Source organism: Notolabrus celidotus, chromosome 15 (assembly GCF_009762535.1).
Source record: "Notolabrus celidotus isolate fNotCel1 chromosome 15, fNotCel1.pri, whole genome shotgun sequence".
In the NCBI taxonomy this organism is placed as follows: domain Eukaryota; kingdom Metazoa; phylum Chordata; class Actinopteri; order Labriformes; family Labridae; genus Notolabrus; species Notolabrus celidotus.
In genome coordinates, this window is record NC_048286.1 from 32,028,305 (window position 1) to 32,048,966 (window position 20,662).

At 45.2% G+C, this 20,662-nt stretch overlaps 1 protein-coding gene across 3 annotated transcripts in view; it reads left to right on the forward strand.

Annotated features, from left to right (window-relative positions):
- chd7 (chromodomain helicase DNA binding protein 7) overlaps window positions 1–20,662 on the forward strand; it is a 111,010-nt gene that overhangs the window by 18,046 nt on the left and 72,302 nt on the right. For 2 of the 3 annotated variants that reach the window (XM_034703819.1, XM_034703818.1), the window contains exons 2-3: window positions 8,708–10,317; window positions 13,300–13,643. In XM_034703819.1, the coding sequence (XP_034559710.1) occupies window positions 8,829–10,317; window positions 13,300–13,643 (1,833 nt within the window). In that variant the 5' untranslated portion in view covers window positions 8,708–8,828. The remainder of the gene's footprint in view (window positions 1–8,707; window positions 10,318–13,299; window positions 13,644–20,662) is intronic. The other variant, XM_034703820.1, reaches the window with a different exon arrangement.

A 20,662-nucleotide genomic window follows, 5' to 3' on the forward strand; every position in this document is an offset into this window, starting at 1 on the left:
TCAAAACCGTACAACCGTTATTATATATTATATATACAGTCTATGGGCTAAACATTCAAAGCATTCAGATCATCAGATCCATCATCCTCTTCCTGAAGGCTGCAGGAAGTTTGATCAGGTTTCCATCCGTTCATAGAGAATGCCCTTCCTCACATTGGACTCTGGAGGTGTCATCCATTCATTCATGGATCTATGGACGCCATCGATCGCTCTGTGCGTCACAGCGTTTGTTTCAGTTGGTTCTAAATCAGTAAACCTTTCTGGTATGCACTTGGCTACATGCTGTCTGTAGATGCTAGCTGACCGTGGCGTCACCTCACCGCCTCACGGGGTCAGATGTGTCGTAATGCAGTTTTTGCGTAACCGTGTTCCACAAAGCATTCAGACGGGCAGACTTCAGATGCTTTTCCTTCCCTTTAATGTATCACACTCTATATCAGGCGTGTTGTTTTCTTCAGTCTGAACACAAACACAGTCTCTTGTAGAAGTCAGAGTGTTGTGTGATTGAAGACGGCGAGCACAGCTTACAGAGAGAAGCCACAAACCTCAGTCAACTAGATCACAGATTTAGCATCAGGTCAATAACAAGTGTGTGTGTGTGTGTGTGATCAGAGCTCACCAGGCCAGTGCACTTTAATCTTTACACTCTTATTTACTATAAAACATATCATTTAATATTGTTGGCTGTCCATTTTTTAATCAGTAGTAGTACGTAGTAATAAATTAGCAGTGCAGCTATCAGCAGCAGCAGCATCCTAATCCCTCTGATCCCCCAGAAGATGATTGCTCCTTCATCTCGCTGCTCGTCACATCAGGTTGAAAGCTGATTGGCTGAATGTCTGCGATCGGGTGATGATGCACAGCGCAGCGCTAAAGCAGAGGCTGGGTTATGGTTCTGGTCGTTAGAATGGATTGATGTGGACTCGCCTCCTCTCCTCCTCTCCTCCTCTTGACTCCCAGGGCAGGGGGGAGAGAAGGTCACTGTGGTGGGCTCAGTGCTTCATCCTTTGATGAGATTTGGTGTCTAAACCGGCACACTGACCGTTCACCTAATTCCCTATGCGGTGACAGCTGGGCTAAACTCTGTGTGTGTGTGTGTGTGTGTGTGTGCTTATGTGTGTGTTTGTGTTTGTGTGTGAGACAGATGAGCTTGTAGGCTTGGCCTGACATGGCAGAGGAAGTGGTAGTCTACTAAAGGTAAAGAAAAGGCTCCTCTTTTCATGACTGTTGGACTCTAGGTCTCAATTAGGAAAAGAGGGATGATTAACAACATGGGAGAGAGAGAGAGAGAGAGAGGGAAGGAGGGAGGGAGTGAGGGAGGATAAGTCAAGAGGAAAGACGTGTAGAGGAAGTGTCTGTCCGCTGGGAGAAAGAGTGTTATCTTAGTGATTCCTTGGAGCCGCTCAGAATAAATGATGATTCGCCTTTCTATCTTCTGGTGTCAACTGTACTGAGGAGAGCTGTGAGGGTGACACACACACACACACACACCCACACACACACCCACACACACACATACACCCACACACACACCCAAACCCACATGTTCTCTAACACAGCCACAGGATGATGCTCACAGAGATGCAGTTATTGTAAACTGCACGTTCAGTGTTATATGTGTGTGTTTGTGTGTGTGTGTGACAGGCTGGCAGGAAATCAGTTGCCTTTGTTGTCACCTTCGGCACAGGATGTGAAATCACTCTCAATTACTCAATTACTGCTAAATACGCACATGCACTCACACTCACACCCAGAGACGCTTTTTTAATCTTCCTGTGTACATTGAAACGCTCAGGATGTGATGTAACTTCACGGCCCTGCAGCTCTCTCTGCTGTAGTAGTCTCCAAACACGAGTCAGAAGAAGCTGTGACTTTGTAGATGCACAAACTCCTGCAGACCGGATGAAAGTGTTTGAATCAGATCTTTTAAGATGCAAAGTGACCGAGCAGAGATCCTCTTTAGGGGGGCTCGGCCTGTCAGAGAATGGATCCCTCTCTCAAGCTGTGTTTTGATCTGAAGACAGAAGAGTTCTGGGCTGAAATGTTTGATCCTTTTCATCCCTATGTGCTTATATGAGCTCAACCTGCAGATCTAAAAATGATGGCATGATAGATTTTTTTGTTGACAGCTAAGGACAAAGCCAACAATCCTAAATCAAGTATTATCAGCCTTCCATTAGCGCCCTCTGTCCATGTGTAACCAGCTTTCATTTTAGCCTCCGCTGTTAAACATAAACTGGTGTTAAACTGGGGGAACACTTAAGTCTGATATCTGTGCATGCAGCAGTTAGCTGCTAGTTTCAGACGTTTTCAGGGGTCTGATTGGTCGACCACCACAAGTATTTCATCTTGTATACCATGCCTCTACCTCTACACCTCTCTCTCTCTCTCTCTCTCTCTCTCTCTCTCTCACACCTGGATCCTGCTTGTTTACTTACTTTGGGTGTACAACCTTATCTTGAGTAAATTCATTCTCATCATGCTGATTTAAGTCCAAGTGCGAATGTGCTAAGTTTAGTTTGAACTAGTTATTTAACATTAAAAAGAGCAAATGCCGAAGTGTTAAAAACTGCAGTTCCTGGAGTGTCCACTAGAGGCCGGCTCCGGTAACCACATATCCCTGTTTTTGATAAACGTGAAGCGGGTTGTATTTCCGGGCTGGTGCTTGCGCTGGTTAGGATCTGGTTGAACTCGCAAAACCCAATACGGCGCCCGTTTGTTTTCCGCCCACTCGAGCCCGTTGAAGAGGTACGTCATGACGTTAGATTTACGTAACCGCTTTTCCCAGCAGCGCTAGCGTCAAACTTTCTCTCACAACAACAACAACGATGGCGGACAATAGCAGCTTGTCTCTTCGGCCGACCGCTGCTTTGCCATGGAATCCATTAGTCTCTTTTATTTTCTCGCTGCAGGACAATGGCCCAACCCCCCGCCCCTCGCCCCTCGCCCCTGACGTAAGCGGTTCACGGTTCTACAATTTAAAAGAGTTGGAGCCACTCTGGAACTGGTTTTCCTGGCCGGGTGCCGGTTCACTCACAGTATGTGAGGTGTTATACTGTAATGTTAGCTGTAATGTTAGCATGCTAGCTCCTGTTGTCTCGCACTCTACATAAGTCCATTAGTGTGAATGCAAACTGCTGCATCCAGCATCTTCTGCAGTCTGCCCTGAGTGTTGATACCATTGACCTGTACTGTTCAACAAGGTGCTAGTGTAGCTGCTCCAGCCAACCAGCCAACCAATCATGAAGTAGAAGGGGCGGGACTGATCACAGGACACAAGGACAATACATCCAGAGACAGTGAGGCCAGTTTTTTGGGACAGTTCTTTGTGCATCGACATTGAAATAACAGAATAAGCATGGCGTTGAGATTACTCTTAATAGCAGTAATTGTGTAAAATGTACTTTATTAAGTTAAGATGGATTGTCTTTAGTATAAAATAAATCCCAGACATTCAAAATATCACATTGTAGAGCTGTGATCATAATACCAGGATACTTGAAAGAGTTTCCCTGAACTTAAGAGTGTATTATAGTTGAATTATTTAACATTATGTGGATTTATTTATTCTTTAAGTAGTTTTTTTCCAACATGTTTTGTGACGTCGATCCTAGTTTGTCAGTTATTACTGTTCAATAATGACCCCATAAATACTCTCCTTGTTTACTTGACCTTTTACATGAAATCACAAACCAGCCGTCTGTGAGCTGCACCAGAAATAAACAGGTAAAAATGTTAACTTCTCGTTCTCTCACCGCTGTGCCTGAACGTTTTTATGGTAGGGGAAACACTGAGAGGTTAAAGCCGCACCTGTCGTCCTCACAGCTTGTTTACAGTTCAGAGAGACTACAGAGAAATCGTCTCGTTAACGTGTGTTTACACAACAAGAGTGCACGCTCTTATCAGACATTAGACGGTACAAGACGGGGCCGAGGCTTCTCACTGTGTGCACACACCTGCATACCAAACACTTCTCACCTGCAGCTTATTTCAGGACGTCTGTATTAAAAATCAATTAGTCCAATTAATTCTAATATAACAAAAGCTTGAGTGTTGATTTACACTGTTACATCCAAGTGAATTTTAACTTCAGGGTTTGTTCGATTGTTGCCTTAAAATTCATCTTTTACATAGACTTGAAAATTAAGCATGGGACATGACTTTCGAATTTTCGAATATTCGTTCATTTAATAAAAATTGAAGAGTTAACTTCAAATTTCCTCATTTTAAAAGTACAATTTTCATCGTTTTCACCGGTGCCTGGTTGTAATACAGTATTCCCGCCAGACGGTGGCTATAGAGCGTCTTAAAGCTGCTTGCTAACTGCATTAAGTAGCAGGAGAAGAAGAATGCTAACCGCTTTAAATAGCAAATGAAGAAGAAAACATGAGCACCAGTTGCTGCAAGTTGCTTTGTTTCTGAATCTCACACCACTACACGTATTTCCAGAGACTGAGCATGGCTGTAAAATGTTAACATACACGCCATGCCGAGTCACACCGGCGTAAAGATTGAGACAGACCAGATACCACTGATTATGGAATAGTATTTTGGCTTGAAATGCCCATCCCTATTCCAAATATTAAAATAATATCCAGTATTGGCTTTGTTTATGTTTGTTTACAACCCAAAAGGTGATTTATTCAAATTCAGATTTTGCAGATCGCACATTAAGGAGAGGATGAAAGTTCTTGTTGACATTTTTGTTCCTTAGACAAACAGTTCATCAACCAGGGCCCGTATGCACGTCCAGCCATGACACAAACGGGACCATTAGTCTGAACATACCGTTATGGAATGGCCTATTTGGCTGTAGCGTTAGCCGTATGCACGACTGCAAATGATTGGCCAATTAACTAATTGCGCCATGAAAGCGAGGCTTGTGCAAAACGTCATATGTCCAGGGAACCTCCTGGAAAACCCAGATCCAACAAATTCAAATTGTGCATGCCTACTATGCATAAACAACAATAAACATGGTGAGCGGTACCGGTGTGACTGAGAGAAGATCAAGAAGAAATGGAGATTTTATTAGAAGAATAAAGAATGAACAAACAGCTGTTATCAGCAAGTCAATCCTCAAAGAGAACAAACAAGGAGAAAGGGAAAGTCTGGCTTCAGATCTTGAACCATGTAAATGTGTGTGGTGTTTCTGAGCGCGCTCAGTAGAAGACCTAAAACATAAAACAAGCAACATGAAAGTGGCTTTGTGCAACAAGCACTGCCTCCAACAGGGGTGGTAATCCTGCCGTTAGCACCTGTAATGGTGGCGTCTACCGCCATTTAAATGTGATGCTTTGTTGGGGCGTTAACCTGACTCATGCAGACCGCTAATTGATTTCTTTTACACCATTAGTGCAAACGGCCCGTTTTCATCGCTAATGTCTGGACGTGCATACGGGCCCAGGTCAATCAATCCAGCTAGTTTCAGTTTCAGTCAGAAGCGTTGGTGCAGGATGTTTCACTGGATTGTTGCTTCACTTTGATAATTATGAGCGTCTTACCCAACAGCAACACCGCTGGAGCAACCGTTCCTTCGCCTTTGCACCCCTAAACGGTGTAATATTGCTGTCCCGTTATATGATCTCACATCACATTATGTGTGGCGTTGCAGGAGCACATGAGGCCTGGCCTGTAAACACACAGCAGGAGCGCCTCCTGCACACACACTTAGACATGCATATACATACAGTGCTGTTCCTCCCAGCTGGCTTCCCCCATCATGCCTCAGTTACTACCTCTGAGGGAGGATCAGAGGCTCAACAACTCTGCACCACCATCACGCCTCCGTGCGTTACACATTACAGACGAGACGAAACAGGGGTGTTAATATCCGGCTGTGAAATTGCAATATGCAAGAGTGAATGGTCTAAAGCTAGCAAAGCTAACCTGAGCTCCTGTAGTCATGACCGTTGTAGTTCATAGGGCCACCAATGCTCTCTTCAGATACGGCGAAATAGTCAAGAGAAGTTTGGCGTTTGTTTCTCTTTGTTGGGAGTTGCTTGTTTAAGGTCTGTGGTAAATACAAAGATGACTGTTTTATGCATCACCAACAGAGGAGTGCACACTAGGGTGAGAGCGGTTTGGCAGTGGCAGTTGTGTAAGACACCGGCACTGTTGCTCAAACAGAGACACTAGCCGCTGCACTCGCAAGATTATGAGGTAAATTGGTGGCAGCCATATTACCAAACCCCTAAATCTACAAATAGTTTCACCTTCTTTTTTTTCTTCAAAGTAATTGATACACAAAGATATCTGATTGGACCGTTGAGGATCACATTGTGACATTTTACCAAATGCATGCTGGGATATGCAGGCTATATTGCTCAACCAGCAGTTGCTCCTCTAAAACTGAGTGTCCAAAACAACCAGCAGCTTCAGTTTCTGGTGTTCCAATAACTCAAAGTTAATCTTATTTTCTTGTATGAATGTTAAAGCAAATCATCAAGAAACAAACCTTTTATTCTTTTTATTCGTTCCTTCAAGGAACACATAAAAAAAAATCTCAAATGTCATAAAGCTCAACCTCTCAAATCTCCGTCATAAAATACCTTTCCTCACTTCAAGGTCAGTAAAAGCCTATAGGCATGCAATGATACTTTCTCACATCACTTATTGTTTTACAACTTGGTCACACACAACAGCAAGCACTTTACAACCATAGACTGTATGAATAATGGACGTAGTATGTGGACGTCACCCATCTGTTCCTGAGCGCTGTTTTGAATCCAATCGTCAGCGGCAGCCATATTGGAAATGTTGAACTCAACCAGGCAGAGTGTGACGTAAAGAGGCGGGGTCTGAGCCTCCTAGCCAACAGCTATGTGTTCCTGCCTGTCAGTCAAGTCAGTCATGTCCTTATTTGGGCAAAAACTCTTAATCTTAATATCTTCCGAACCGTTGTGTTCGCCCTGTGTGCCGATAGAGAGATTAGCTACGTAGAGCCAAGCTGTTTTTTGTACCAGGCTGTAAACATGTTTATTTCTGCTGCAAAGATTGTCTTTTTTTGAATTGGTGTGTATGTGGTTTCCTGTGTTTCTGCAGCCAGCCTCAAGTGGACGCTCCATGAATTGCAGTTTGCATGGGCTTCATATTTTGAGACCGGAGGTTGCCGCTTGGTTAAAACCCATCAAGCTTCTCTTTAAGAAGACAGCCAAAATCTTAGACAGGAAACCTCTCAATTTCCATAATTGCCACATATTCAAGAAGTATAATATTTTAAACATTGAACATTTTCAAACCTACACTGACATCTGTCTTGTTTTTAAAGTTTTGAATGGGCTTGCCCCTCCATCATTGATCAAATTCATTAAAAAAAAACACACAATATGATAAATACTAGAGCACAAACAAGAGGAGACTGTGATGTACTCAGTCTAATGGTTGTGTCTGTCAGAGGCACACAGTCCTGGAACAAACTACCAGCTCACATTAGGGAGCTTGAGAACTACGGTACCTTTTTAAAAAATCACTTAAACATTAAAAACAAACCAGGCATGCACACATGAAGAATCTGGTTCCTTATCTGATGCCCGTTCCTGGGGCTTTGTCCTCACCTTCCATCCTGTTTTTATAAAGTCACTAAAGTGTACGTATGTATGTAAACTCTTTAAGTCAGTTCGTGTAGTGTCCTGTTAACTGTCTTGTGACATCCTGTCATTTTAAATCTTGTTGTTTTATATTTTATGTGAGTTCCTGCCTTAGGACTGTGGATTAAATTTAGCTGTTGTGCTAACTCCAGCATATTTACAAAGAGGCACACTGTTGAAATGTTGATTAATGTGGATTGTCCTAATCAAATAAACTTAAATTAAATTATGTCTGACACCTGAAGGGATCTGCAGTAAACCAGTTGCTGGAAACTCAGGGGAAGAAAGAAGTTTCAAGAGGGAAGAGTCGTCCGAGTCGTAGCTGTCCTGAGTGTTTTTCTCTTCACATTGAAGCAATAATTTCACACACTTGTTCCTGGGAGCTAACAGTCACTCACCTTCACCCTCACACTCATGGGGTGTGTGTTTTCATTTGAGAATCAGTCCCTCTGATTGCCGTCAGTCTGTCTGTCTGTCTGTAATTCAGTTGCTAACCCAGTAGCTTCCTGCTAACTGACTGCTGCACAGAGACGCTCTTTGGCCTATTGGCTGGCTGGTTTCTTGTTGGCTGGATGGCAGCTGCTGCTGTTCAAACAGTTGCATCTGCTGGGCCTTTTGTTCTAATACACACGCGTACACACACTAGCACTCTGAATGACTCTGAGTGTGTGTTGGAAGAGAAAGAAGTTCTTTTGTACGGAAGTAAAAAAGAGTTGGGGGGGGAGGGGTCGTGGGGCGATGCTTCTGTGAAATGAGTACGTTTTTTTTTAATGGATCACAGAAACACATGAATCCAGCATCAGACTGTGAACTGAACTAAGACTTGTTGTGTTTGAAACGGATTAATGGTTTACATTTACATCTTTTTATTGAGTTGTATTTCTGACGGGTAATAACTTTATAAACTCCTCGAAGACTTAAAAACGCTTGGTTATGGAAGTCGTATAAGAGCCGACCTTGGGACCTTCATAAAGTGACATGTTTTTATAAGACCAAGGAGCGCTCTCTTTATTTAACAGTCCATCTTTCTGAAGCACAGTCCGTCTCTTGTGGTCTTAGGTGAACCAGCACTGATTCCCATTCTTATATTTTTCCCCCACCCATCTTTCTTTCTCCAGAAACCTTGATGAGGACCATGAAGTAGCAGTCTTCAAATTTGCAGCTATCTGATTAGCTCCCTACTGCACAACACACTTTCCTTCATCCAGTACCCTCCATCTGTGCCCCTCCCCCCCAGCTATGGCAGATCCAGGGATGCTGAGTTTGTTTGGGGAGGATGCAGGGCTCTTCTCAGATGGTTTAGATGGTTTAGGGGACTGCTTCCCTCAGCAGCCTACCCCTGCCCAGTCTAACCCCATAGCCCAGCAGACCAATGCCTCTCTAAACCATGACCACCAGGGAGGCAGGGGTTATCACCAAGGGATGATCCATGGTGCAGGGACTGGCCCAGGACAGCCTAAAATGGGGCAGATGTACGATCATGGCCCCTACACCGGCTACGATCCGCCAAGTGCTCCAGGAGGACGTGTGATGGCCCAAAACGGTCCAAGCCAGGGGCCGCCAAATGTGAGCAGTGGCATGAATGGCATGGGTCCTCATTACCATAATAACCCAGCTAACTCCAGCAACCCCCACCATGGTTACCCGGGTGATGCTGGGGGAGGAGGAGGAGGCGGAGGAGGTGGGGGTGGGGTTTGGGGCCAGCAGCAGCAGCAGAGCAGAGCAGCTTATCAGCAGCCTCCGACACAACCAGTGGGTGGGCCCAACCAGATGGGAGGATACCAGATGTCTCAAGGCAACTATGGTGGGATGCAGAATCCACCTACACCCAGTGCAGCTCGCTTAAACCAACACTACCCCCCACAGGGCATTGGAACCCCTCCTGCTCAGGATCCGCCTCACTACCTTGGACATGTTGGAATTGGTGGAGCTCAGATGAGACACAGCCAGCCTCAGCCTCAGCCACAATCCCAGGGCTACCCCAACATGGGCCACACACCCCGGTACCCACACTCCCCCTCCCGACAGCCTGCACATCCCCATCAGCACCAACAGGGTATGGGGGGGTTTGGGGGTACCCAGTACCCTGGCTATCAGGCTCCGTATGGAACCATGGGACCTGGGATGGGTCAGGGTGCTAATGCTACTGTCGGTGCAAACACCAGCCAGGCTATGGGACCAGGGCAGCTTGGCCAGAGGTTTAACCAGGGATCGGGTCTAGCAGCCGGGCAACAGGGGCAACGATACCCCCCTGGACCACCACTTCAACCCCAGCCCCATCAGACCCATTCTGCTCAAATGCAACAGCAGGCAGGGCAGCAGGGCCAGCCTATGCACCCCCTTAACCACCCCCAACACCCCCAGAATCTCCCCCAGCCTCCGAATCAGCCTCACCTTGCACCCCCAGCTCAGGGATCCTACCCCTCACCCTCATCCATGTCCCCCATGCGGGTTTTGGGAACCCCAACACCTCCTCCCCAACAGGGCAGACCCCCTAGTGCAGGACACACTGGAGCCCAAGATGTAGCAGGGTACCCTTCGCTGCAGTCTGCACCCAGTGCTATCCCACATCCACAGAGACCTCCTCAGACCCCTCTCTCTGCCCCACATCCTCAACACCAGCAGCCCCACAACATGCCCCCCAGTGCAGGGCAGATGTATCCCGGCATGGGGCAGCAAAGAGGCTCACAAATGGCTCCAATCAGGCCACAGCTGCAGCTTCATCAAGGTAGGCACGGGACTGTCCACGCTTCTCTGTGTAGCATTTAGCACAGTATTAAAAAGTATGACGTTTGATCGTGGTTTGATGGAAGTGTTGTATTTTTTTTATCCTTTTATTGTAACGTTACACAAACACATATATGACATGTGTAGTTTGTGTAACGTTTCATCTCTGCAGTGTCGGCCTCTGTCTGCGTCATTGTAGTGCTTTGCTTGACAGTCGCCTCGAGCTTAACCCTTAAAGACCTAGGCCATCTTTGGGGGCGCCAGACTCTCCTGAATTTATTTTGAATATGCAGAATGAGACAAAGCTGGAAAGCTGAGAATGTCCTCTCTAACTGAGTTTTTAAAGCTTGTTAATAGGATTAGCGGTTCAAAAGTTATTGAACATTTAAGGACAAGTAGCCGCCGGCAGCTGTCCAGGTCTTTGAGGGTTAACATAAACAAGCTAATGTCAGCTCATCACCTCAGGATGGGCTCTTTTAACCAAAATGCAACCTGCTTACATCCCAGCAGTTCATTATATTATTCTATTTCAGTATGTTTAGGTCATATTCTCTGTACAGGTTAAATATTAAACATCTTAATAAAAATACAACACAAACAGAAAACTTACACTCACACGAACATCCACCTCAGCTGCTGTTCACCGGTCGTTAATCATGCTGCACAGGAACCCACATTTCAAGCATCATGTCATGCACCTTGCAGTGGGAACCAACATGTGTGCATTTGGTGATGCAGAAGCTCTGACACCCTTCCAGTACTCCTCACTAATCCCCCTCTGTTAGCTTTCTGTGATATTAGCACTTCAGATCTTCGGTGCAAACATAGACTGTATAAAATATGGACGTAGTATCCGTGACGTCACCCATCTGTTTCTGAAGCCATATTGCTGCTGTCGTGCAGTTGTGACGTAAAGAGGCGGGCTTTGAGCCTCCTCGCCAGCAGCTACAGTGTTCCCGCCTGTCAATCAAGTCAGCTGTGCCTCTCATTGGAAGACCAAACCGATCAAGAAATGAGTTATCCAGACTACACTCTTTTTTTGTACCAGGCTGTTTATTTCTGCTGTGAAGATCGTCTTCTTTGAATCGGTGTGTATGTGGTTTCCGGTACTTCCAGAGCCAGCCTCAAGCGGATCCTCCATGAACTGCAGTTTTCAACACTTCTACATTGGACTCATATTTTTAGACCGGAGGTTGCCGCTTGGCTGCACATCACTGATGCACTGAGAGAATAACAGCACACCAGCTATACCGCTGTGGATCATGTTTTTTAATGCTTGGTCTCATTTTGTTTCCTCGTCATTCTATCCTGCTGCAGAGGAACTGTATTCACTTATTGGTGTTGAGTGCAGATCACATTCAGTTATATTCCTTTCACTGTGATTTGGCCCTGAATGAGGGACTTCATCTATCTTTTACCTTGTTTCAATCTCCCTGCTGAAAGCCAGCGGGTCTGTTCTGGTGCAGTTAATCTAAACAATCCTGGTTGAAGGATTGAACATGAAGTGAAGTTAATCAGTACATTACAAGGAGGGTTTTCTCTCTCACTCTTGCTCTCCCTCCCTCACCCTCTCTGAATAGCTGTATTGATGCATGTATAAAACACAAACTTCTCTGGGTGGGCTGCATGTGCAAATGCAAAACAAACATCAGTTTGAACCTGGCTTTACCTGGACCGGTCCTGCCAGACCCCTCAGTAAACTTCTGTGTGAAGTTGGGACCAGCAGATGTGAGAACCCAGGAGGAAATATTAGGAAAATCAGTCCAAGTGATGTCACCTCGAGCAGGGTGGATGACGTTCATATCACCAGTGCTACCGTCATCATCCAAGGTCAAAGAAGGGGAATAGTTTTCAAGATAAGAACAGAAAGATGTCTGCCTCCCGTCTTAAAATATGAAGCTCCTGCAGGAAGTGTTATAAACTGCAGTTCATCAAGTGTCCACTAGAGGCTGGCTGCAGAAACAATGGAAACCACATACACACCCATTCAAAGAAGCCGATCTTTACAGCAGAAATAAACATGTTTACCGCCTGGTTCAAAAAAGGGTTTTGGTCTGAATAGCTAATATTGCGATCAGCACACACTTTACGGGGGGGGTGAATTTTTTATAACTCATTCATTTTGAAGATATTAAACTTATGAGCTTTGCCAAAATAAGGGCATGACTGACTTGATTGACAGGTGGGCACCCTGTCGCTGTTGGCTAGGAGGCTCAAAGCCCGCCTCTTTACCTCACACTAGCATGGATGAAGTTAGGTTGAGTTCAACATTTCCAATATGGCCGCCGCCGATGATCGGCTTCAAAACAGTGCTTCAGAAACAGATGGGTGACATCACGGATACCATGTCCATTTTTTATACAACTGTCCTCCATAGTTCAGTCTATGTTGCTTCATCTGCCATCATGTTGTAAACATTACACTGTGGCTTCACCTGCCATCCTCCCCCCTCCTCCTTGCCCAATAGGAAAGACTTAGTACTGGAAGTTTTTGGGGGCAGAGCTTCTGAAGAGTATTTAGTAGTAGTGATTTGATTCTGGATGCTGATGCAAAACAGTGAGAAAAGAAAACTGCACTGTGCATGGAAGGCAAATGTGTTCATCCTCCATCATTTTTTGTTTTCATCTTTTTGTCAGAGAGCATTAAACGCCAAAATATGTTTGTTTGAGGGTTATCAATTAAATGGTCAATTACAAACATGGGACATGGAATGAACAGGGTTTGTAGAAGACTAGACTGCACTTTCATGGTGCTTGTGTTTTAAATTATTACATAGTTGAGGTTCAGTTTGATTCTTTTCTGAAGCATACAAAGATCTCTTTAGTATGTTCTTTAAGTTTTCTGGCTGTAAGGTTTGCAATCGTCTCAACACATTACAAGAAATGAGAAGTGTTTGCTGTATTTCATTAAATCAGTGATGGGCTGTTGGTAGAGGACATTGTTGTTTAATTCCTCCCCCTCTCTCCCTCCTCTCTCTCTGCAGGGCCTGTAGATGCTCCCATCAGTCAGGGGGGAGACCATCGTCTTCTCCAGGCTCAGCAGCAGGCGTCTCGAAGCGGCCAGTCCCTGCAGTCCAATCCCATGGGTTTCCAGGGTCCGTCTGTGGGTCCACACGGCGCTCCAGCCTCAAACCAGGCCTTAGCACCTCCCGCCCAGAGTGCTGGGCCGAATCAGAAGCAACACGCACACCTGCCCCCCCACGCCCAACACCTGCAGAGCACACCTCCTCCCCCCAGCCAGGCCTCCCACTCATGGGCACCTCCAGCTCCAGCCTCCCACCCACTCTCCTCACCCCCTCTTACCCCACAGAAAGTGCCTCACGTACAGGTGAGTCTCCCTCTCACTGTGACTTTGATGTGGTAGCAGCTCTGTGCGAGAGATCAAGTGTATGTGCATTTGTTTTCATGTGTGGGTGTATTTCATGTGAATGTTTATTTTTCATGTGGGTGGGGGAATGTGTGTGTTTAGAGTGGAAGGGAAGTGTGTGTGTGTGTGTGTGCGTGCTTTCGTGTGCGCGTACACACATTGATGTGTGTGTGTAGATGACATTTGAGAACACAGCGGAGCACCGGGCACTGGTTCACTGGAGGTTTGTGTGTGTGTGTATCAGTGTGTGTGTGTGTGTGTGTATCAGTGTGTGTTTTTTGTCTTTTGTGTCCTCTTTCAACTGTCTGTCTTTTGTGTGGCGGATCTGCTGTTTGTGCGTGTGTGTGTGTGTGTGTCTGTTGGGGTGGTGGTGGTGGAATTTTGCAGCTGTTTGTTTCCTGTGAGCTGCATATCCTGAGACATGTGTGCAATACACACACACACACACACACACACATACACACGTGTACACACACACACAGAGGCGCCACCAGCATAATCTCTCCTCCCTTTTGCTTCCACCCCCCACCTCCCCCCCTCGTCTGTAGAGGAAACCTCCCTTCCTGTCTCTCCCTCCTCCCCGTCTCCTCTCTTTCCGCTCTTTCTGCTTGTCTGCCTGCCTGCCTGCCTGTCTGTCTGTCGGCCCTATCCATTTCAGGGGTGTCATCCCTAAGTCAGTGCTGGTGGAGGGATGTACAGAGAGACAGGTAGTAGGTAGTGCAGAAAAAACAGGAGGATTTGGGAGATTGGGAGAAGGGGACTTAAAAAACAAGGCGAAGTTCTTAAGCCAGGGAGAAAGGGGATCAAGGTGAGGTGGACTGGAAGAAGTGAGCAGGTCTCAATGGCAGCCTCCATGTTGGTGTGTGTTTGTAAGCCTACATAGTCGCTGCTGTTTGCGTCATGTGCCCCCGGCTTCCATTAGCTTGTTTTGTTGCTCAAAGCCCCCTTTCTCCACTGACCCATTCACACACAATAGCAGCCCTGTGGCCACAGACACACTAACAGGGCTGGTAGTCTTTCTCTCCTCTTCCGTTCTTGATCACACTGGTCCTCTCTCCTCGCCGCCTACTCCCCTCACCCCCCCTCCCAAACCCATCTCCAAGACGGGGTCGCTGCATTTTGTGGTTGACATTTCAGCCGTCACACTTAATTTATCAGGCACTCCTGACCTAGATGCTAGGTTGACTGGTGAGCCCCGCTCTCTGCCTGGGCGAGCTGCATGTGCCGCCCTGGCTCTCTTCGTAGTAGTAGTAGGCCAGCAGCCCCCTTCATCACACCCACTTAAAGACACACACGCCCGCCAGGAGTCGCTCGGGATTGTGTGGTCTGAAATGGGATGGCAAATGCGCCGGGAGGGAAATAGGATAGCCTAGCTCAGGCGGGGTGGAAGAGTACCTAGAGTGGTGGTGTTGGTGTCCACGGCGCAGGATGGGAATTCTCTTCATCTCTCGTGATGCACACACACAAACACAAACACACATACACACACAAACGCACACCAAGCTGGTCAGTCAGTCATGATGACTGTATGTCTGGAACTCTAAGCTCCATCTGCTCACTAAGCATGGTTATTACACATATACACACACATACGCTCGCACACGCACGCACGCGCTCGCACACGCACACACGTGTTGTCAGCAGCTCAAGGTCACAGCTCAGGCAGAGTGCTGTGCTGTGACCTTTATTCTAAATCACACACACAGATACACACACTGTTGCGTGCAGCACTCTAGATGACATATAACATGCCTGTCTCGCCCCTCCCCCGCCTGTGCACGCTGTCAGGGAGCTGCTGTGCCATCTAGTTTGCTGAGGCTCTGCAGCGTCGAGTAAATGCTCCTTGGTCCTTCCTTGTTTGTGCGTTGTGTATGATTCGGTGGTGAGTTGTGGTGGGAGACTCTGGTTGTTTTTATATCTTCAACAGAAGTTTTAAACCAATTATTCTAATAATCTGAACACTCTAGAGTAAAGTTTGTCCTTTACCCCTTCCACAAACAATCTGTTTAACGTAAAGTAAAGGTTTTGCATCCTTCTGTCGAGGATCAATGGGTGCCAGCGCTGCCTCGGCTCAGGTTTGGTGGTTACAAGATTTTTTATTGCAAACCACCAGACCTGCCGGAAGAGCTGAAACGTGCAACGCTGCTGCAGAGCTTCCCTCTGCAGTGAGCCGTTCTTGGTTGTTCATTGTTAATAGATAAGTGTGGGCACTACACAGTTACTTAATCTGTGTGTGTGAGGGTGCTCCAGTTTCAAATATGTATCGACTGTTTGTGCTTTATAGTCAAAAAGGTGAGCTTTGAGTTCATCCTGTTGTTGTTGATTAGTTGACAGACTTTAACTGAGATGATCTGCAGTCAACTGAAGGAAACATTTTGTTACCTGAATTTAAGAACTAAGAAAAAACATTAAACAAAACTTCTCATTATCTCTAGATCACTTTAGTCACTAACAGTAGTCAGTGCATCCTGATTGGTTGTCTAAATGAACTTTTAAATAAACATGAAAGCATAATAAGTTATTTTTAACCTCACTGTGTTGAATTTAAATATTGACTCAGAGCTGATCAGGGTACGCCTGCTAATCATGTGATTTTGGAAAAGTGAAATACCGTAATGACTCAAATATAAGACCCCCTCTTTTAGAAGACCTAATCTGTTTTGTTTTGTTTCCCAGATATGTTTATTGACATTTTGTTAAATGCAAACAACACAAAACCAAGACAGCACACAGACAGTGACACACAACAACAACAATAACAATAATAGTACATATTATATTCAAATTTAAATGATATAGAGAAGTATACAAATCAATATGTATAAAGTAAACAAATAATTAAGTAAATAGATAAATACAAAAATTAAATTAAAGATAAAAACAATTCAAAGTTAATAAATTGTTATTGGTCAGTCTGCCGCCATCAACATCACTTTTGAAAATTCCCAAAAAGGTAACCACCTAATCAAGGATCTGTAATCTGTTCTTTATTAAGAAAGTAATTAAAATAAAACAGAAACATAGAATAAAACAAAGTGAGTTGATGTTTTTAACAGCTGTTTGATGAATTGATAATAGGAAAGATGATCATACATGTGTAGATGAAGCACCCTTGTATTAGGTGCTTTGAACTGAAACTCAAGGAGCATTGAAAACAGTTTATAAAGCTTTAAATGCATTCCCAATTCAGTATCTGCCACCTTTGACTGACCACAGCTAGTACTTAAAAGTCATGTCAAGCCTCATAAAGAAACGGCACCTATGTAGAAGCCCAATACATATAGCCTGCCTTACACCTCCTCAAAATTGTAACTTTGCAGTAAAAACAACCTAGACCTCAAGCCTTGTGATTGGTCTGCTGGGGCCGGACGTTTCTGATAATGCCACGGTCCTGGATCCTCTGCCCGCACTGATTCAGGAGCTGCATGTTGGTCTCCTTCTTACCGATCACACTGCTGACTAGGGATGTAAGGACACACTCAACCCATGATTCAATTTGAATCCTGATTTTTGGTTCATGATACGATTCACTAATGCTTTCAAGAAAACTGGATTGAACTCAAATTGAAATACTAATAATTTTTAAGGTGTGTTGTAACTCAAATTCATTTGCATCTTGCAAAAACACTAAAAGTGGCCGTACAAAAATACCTTGAACAATCATAGAGAAATGGAAAGTGAACAATTCCCAAATGAAAGTATTAAATATTAAAACAAATAAGTTAAATCTCTTTAAATAAACTAAAGTGCAGCTTATGCTCCTGGCTTGGAATATACATGTTTTTCTTCAGGGGTATTAGGTAAAGCCAAAATGCTACCAGACCTCAGACTGGAAACACAAAGGTGCATCCTGAACTGCTCGGTCTTCACCTGCTGCCGCCATGTCTGTGACGCTCGACTCATCGAGTGACGAGAGAGCAGCGCAAGAGACTTCATGATGCTGAACAAGCGGAGTATAATGCAGATAACACCTACTGTTTCAAAATAATATCCAGATACACATTTTGTTGAATCAATTTTTACCATCTTGTGATATATCCTTACATCCCTACTGCTAACTAGTGTTGAGGCGAAGTACTGCAGAGTGACGCGAACTCTCAAACGCACAAGCATATAGTGCTCACAACAACGTCGGCTATCATGATGAAGAGTCAATGAAGGAGTATGAAGGGGTGGAAGGGATGAAAGGAAGGACGGAGAGACATGGACAGACGGACAGAACGAAGAGAGCAAACAGAATATTTCTTCACTCCAACCTTTGGGAGCCTTTAAGTGTTTCTGCATGGTACATTTAACCATCCATCACACTCCTCCTCCAGCTGTGCTCCCCTTCTCTTAGTTCCTGAGCCCTCTCATCTTCCTCCTCACACTTTCTCCCTCCAACCTCCCTCCCCCGAGAGAGATGAGCCTCATCCCTGCTCATCTCCTCGGTCTGTGGTAACAGCCCTGCAGCTGCTCAATAGGTATTAGTAATTCATAGATTGACGTATGGATGATTTGATCAGCTGCATCTATCTGTGTTGGGAGTCGACTGATGATAGTGGTCCAGTAAAGAGCAGGGGTTTTTTTAAGTCTTCATGAGGAACTGGACCAAAGCAGAACGGTTCTTTGTACGAGCGCTTGAGATTATCTCTGCAGAACACCTGAGTGATGAAGGACTGGAGTATGTATGTGTGATTGTTTGTGCATACACTGTGTGTCTAAATTGTCATATGATGATTGATTATCTTATAATCTTGGCAGGAGGACAGATTTATCTCTTGGCACTGCCCCCCACACCCACCCCCCTCCTGCCCCAAGCCTCCAGCCTCCCCCCTCCCTCCCTCCCTCCCTCCCTCTGCTGGTTGTGTGTCTAAATGGCGCAGTAAATGTGTGTCAGCAGGTGTTTGTGTGTATGTGTGCAGTGGTTTGTGTAATGTGACCTTGCAGTAGTTTGGCTTAAATTGCAAGCGTGTGTGTGTGTGTGTGTGTCTGTGTGTGTGTGTGTGTGTGTGTGTGTGTGTGTGTGTGTGTGTGTGTGTGTGTACATTAGTATTCTCCTGATGGAAGTGGACTTTCAGTGATCGTACCCCAACTTGCTCCTCTGAGTCAACACAACCAAGTTATGCTAAGTGTGTGTGCCCGCACAGAAGAGAGCTGCTTCCACACACACACACACACCCACACCCACACACACACACACACACAAACCTTGTTGACACAGTTTTAAACACACAAATGTGCATGTGTAGTGCACATGGACTGACTCTCGAAAGACACACACTCGCCAAGCTTTTCGTACGACACACACACACACACACACACACACACACACACACACATCCTCGCTCCCTTGCTTCGCCTTTTTGAAGTATGGAGATAATTTATTCGTGTCATGATGCCTGATTTCCCATCTGCTACTGGGACCCTGAGCAGCTGGAGAGAGAGGGTGGGAGGGAGGGGCAGAGGAGAAGTAGAGGGAGGAGAGGCAGCTGGAGAGCCTCCTAACAGCTGGTAACCAGTTGCCTGTCACAGAAAGCTTACTTGGGAGCAATAAGGATCAGGTGGTGGAGAGAGAAGGAGAAAAGAGACGGGTCTACGGAGCAGGGAGGAAAGGGGGGAGATGAGGTATAAGGGCAGCTTGTTTATAAAGGTAAGCCTGCTTGAGGAGGAGGAGGCAGGAGGCAGGAGGGGGGAGGACACTGTAGCTCGAGGGAGGGAGGAGATGTGCATGGATGGATAGCTCTCCTCCCCCCCGACTCTGCTCTCCTCGCTGACAATCAGCCCGCGCTCTGCAGAACGTATAACACCTTTGAGTGATCAGCTGTTATTGATAATCCAGTGTTGAGGTGGACACATTGACACATTTAATGTTGCATGTCCTCCGACTGATCCGTGTTTGATGGGATTGAGTTTGATGATGAATTGATTTAGTGTGAAACTGAAAATAGGTTCATGATGTGTTCCTCCTTCCTGCTTCTCTGATTTGGAGTCGTCATTTTCTGTGTAGTCAAATGAAGATTTTGGGGTCTTGGGTGGACAAAAACACATGTCTCACAAACTCTGACTCCATTGGTCTTAACTGATGGCCTTTTTTAATATTATCTCATTTATTCATTATTATTTAAAGCTAAAAAAAAATCTCTTTCATTCTGATTTCATCATCAAGAAGTTAAAAATGTTGAGCATGGGGCGCTAGCAGTCTAAGCGCCCCACATACAGAGGCTACAGTCCTCGTCGCAGGGGTCGCCGGTTCGATTCCCGGACGGTCGACCATCTCCTGCATGTTTTCCCCCGCTTTCTACTCCCCACATTTCCTGTCTCTCTTCAGCTGTCCTAATGAATAAAAAGGCAAAAAATATATATATTAAAAAATAAATAAATAAATGTTGAGCATACCTGCCAACATTGGACTGTGAAAAATAGGGAGATTATCTGGAGTATCCTAAAATCAGCCTATACCCAGTCCATATATAACCCTAGACTGCAGATTAATACATTTAATAAACAGATATGGAATTCAATACTTTAAATGTTTCTTAATTTCAAGGTTTGCAGTCAAATATAGCAATGAAAACATACAAAATTAAAAAAATCCATGTCTTATAAATATGACAAACTTCATAAACATGTTGAAGAGTGAGAGCAGAGTGAGCCACTGCAGTGAGGAGTAGGGATAGACCGATTATCGGCGCTGATATTCAGCATTTTGACGCATATCTGCATCGGCCTTTTTTAAAAATCCGACGGCCGATAAGAGATCAGTTTAAAACTGGGTTATTCTGGCTCTGATTCAGCCGCACCTCTCTGTCTGCGGTCACTACTCTGTCTCCAGCATTGTCCCACTCACAACACCATCTGATTGGTTACACGCAGAGCCACGGCACGGGGTAACAGCCAATCAGCCAATGAGAAACTGTAGGGAGAAATGGATCGCAAGCTAGGCTACCGTTTTTGCAGATGGTGTCATTTCTACTAAGTGATTTAGCAAATTTTGAAAG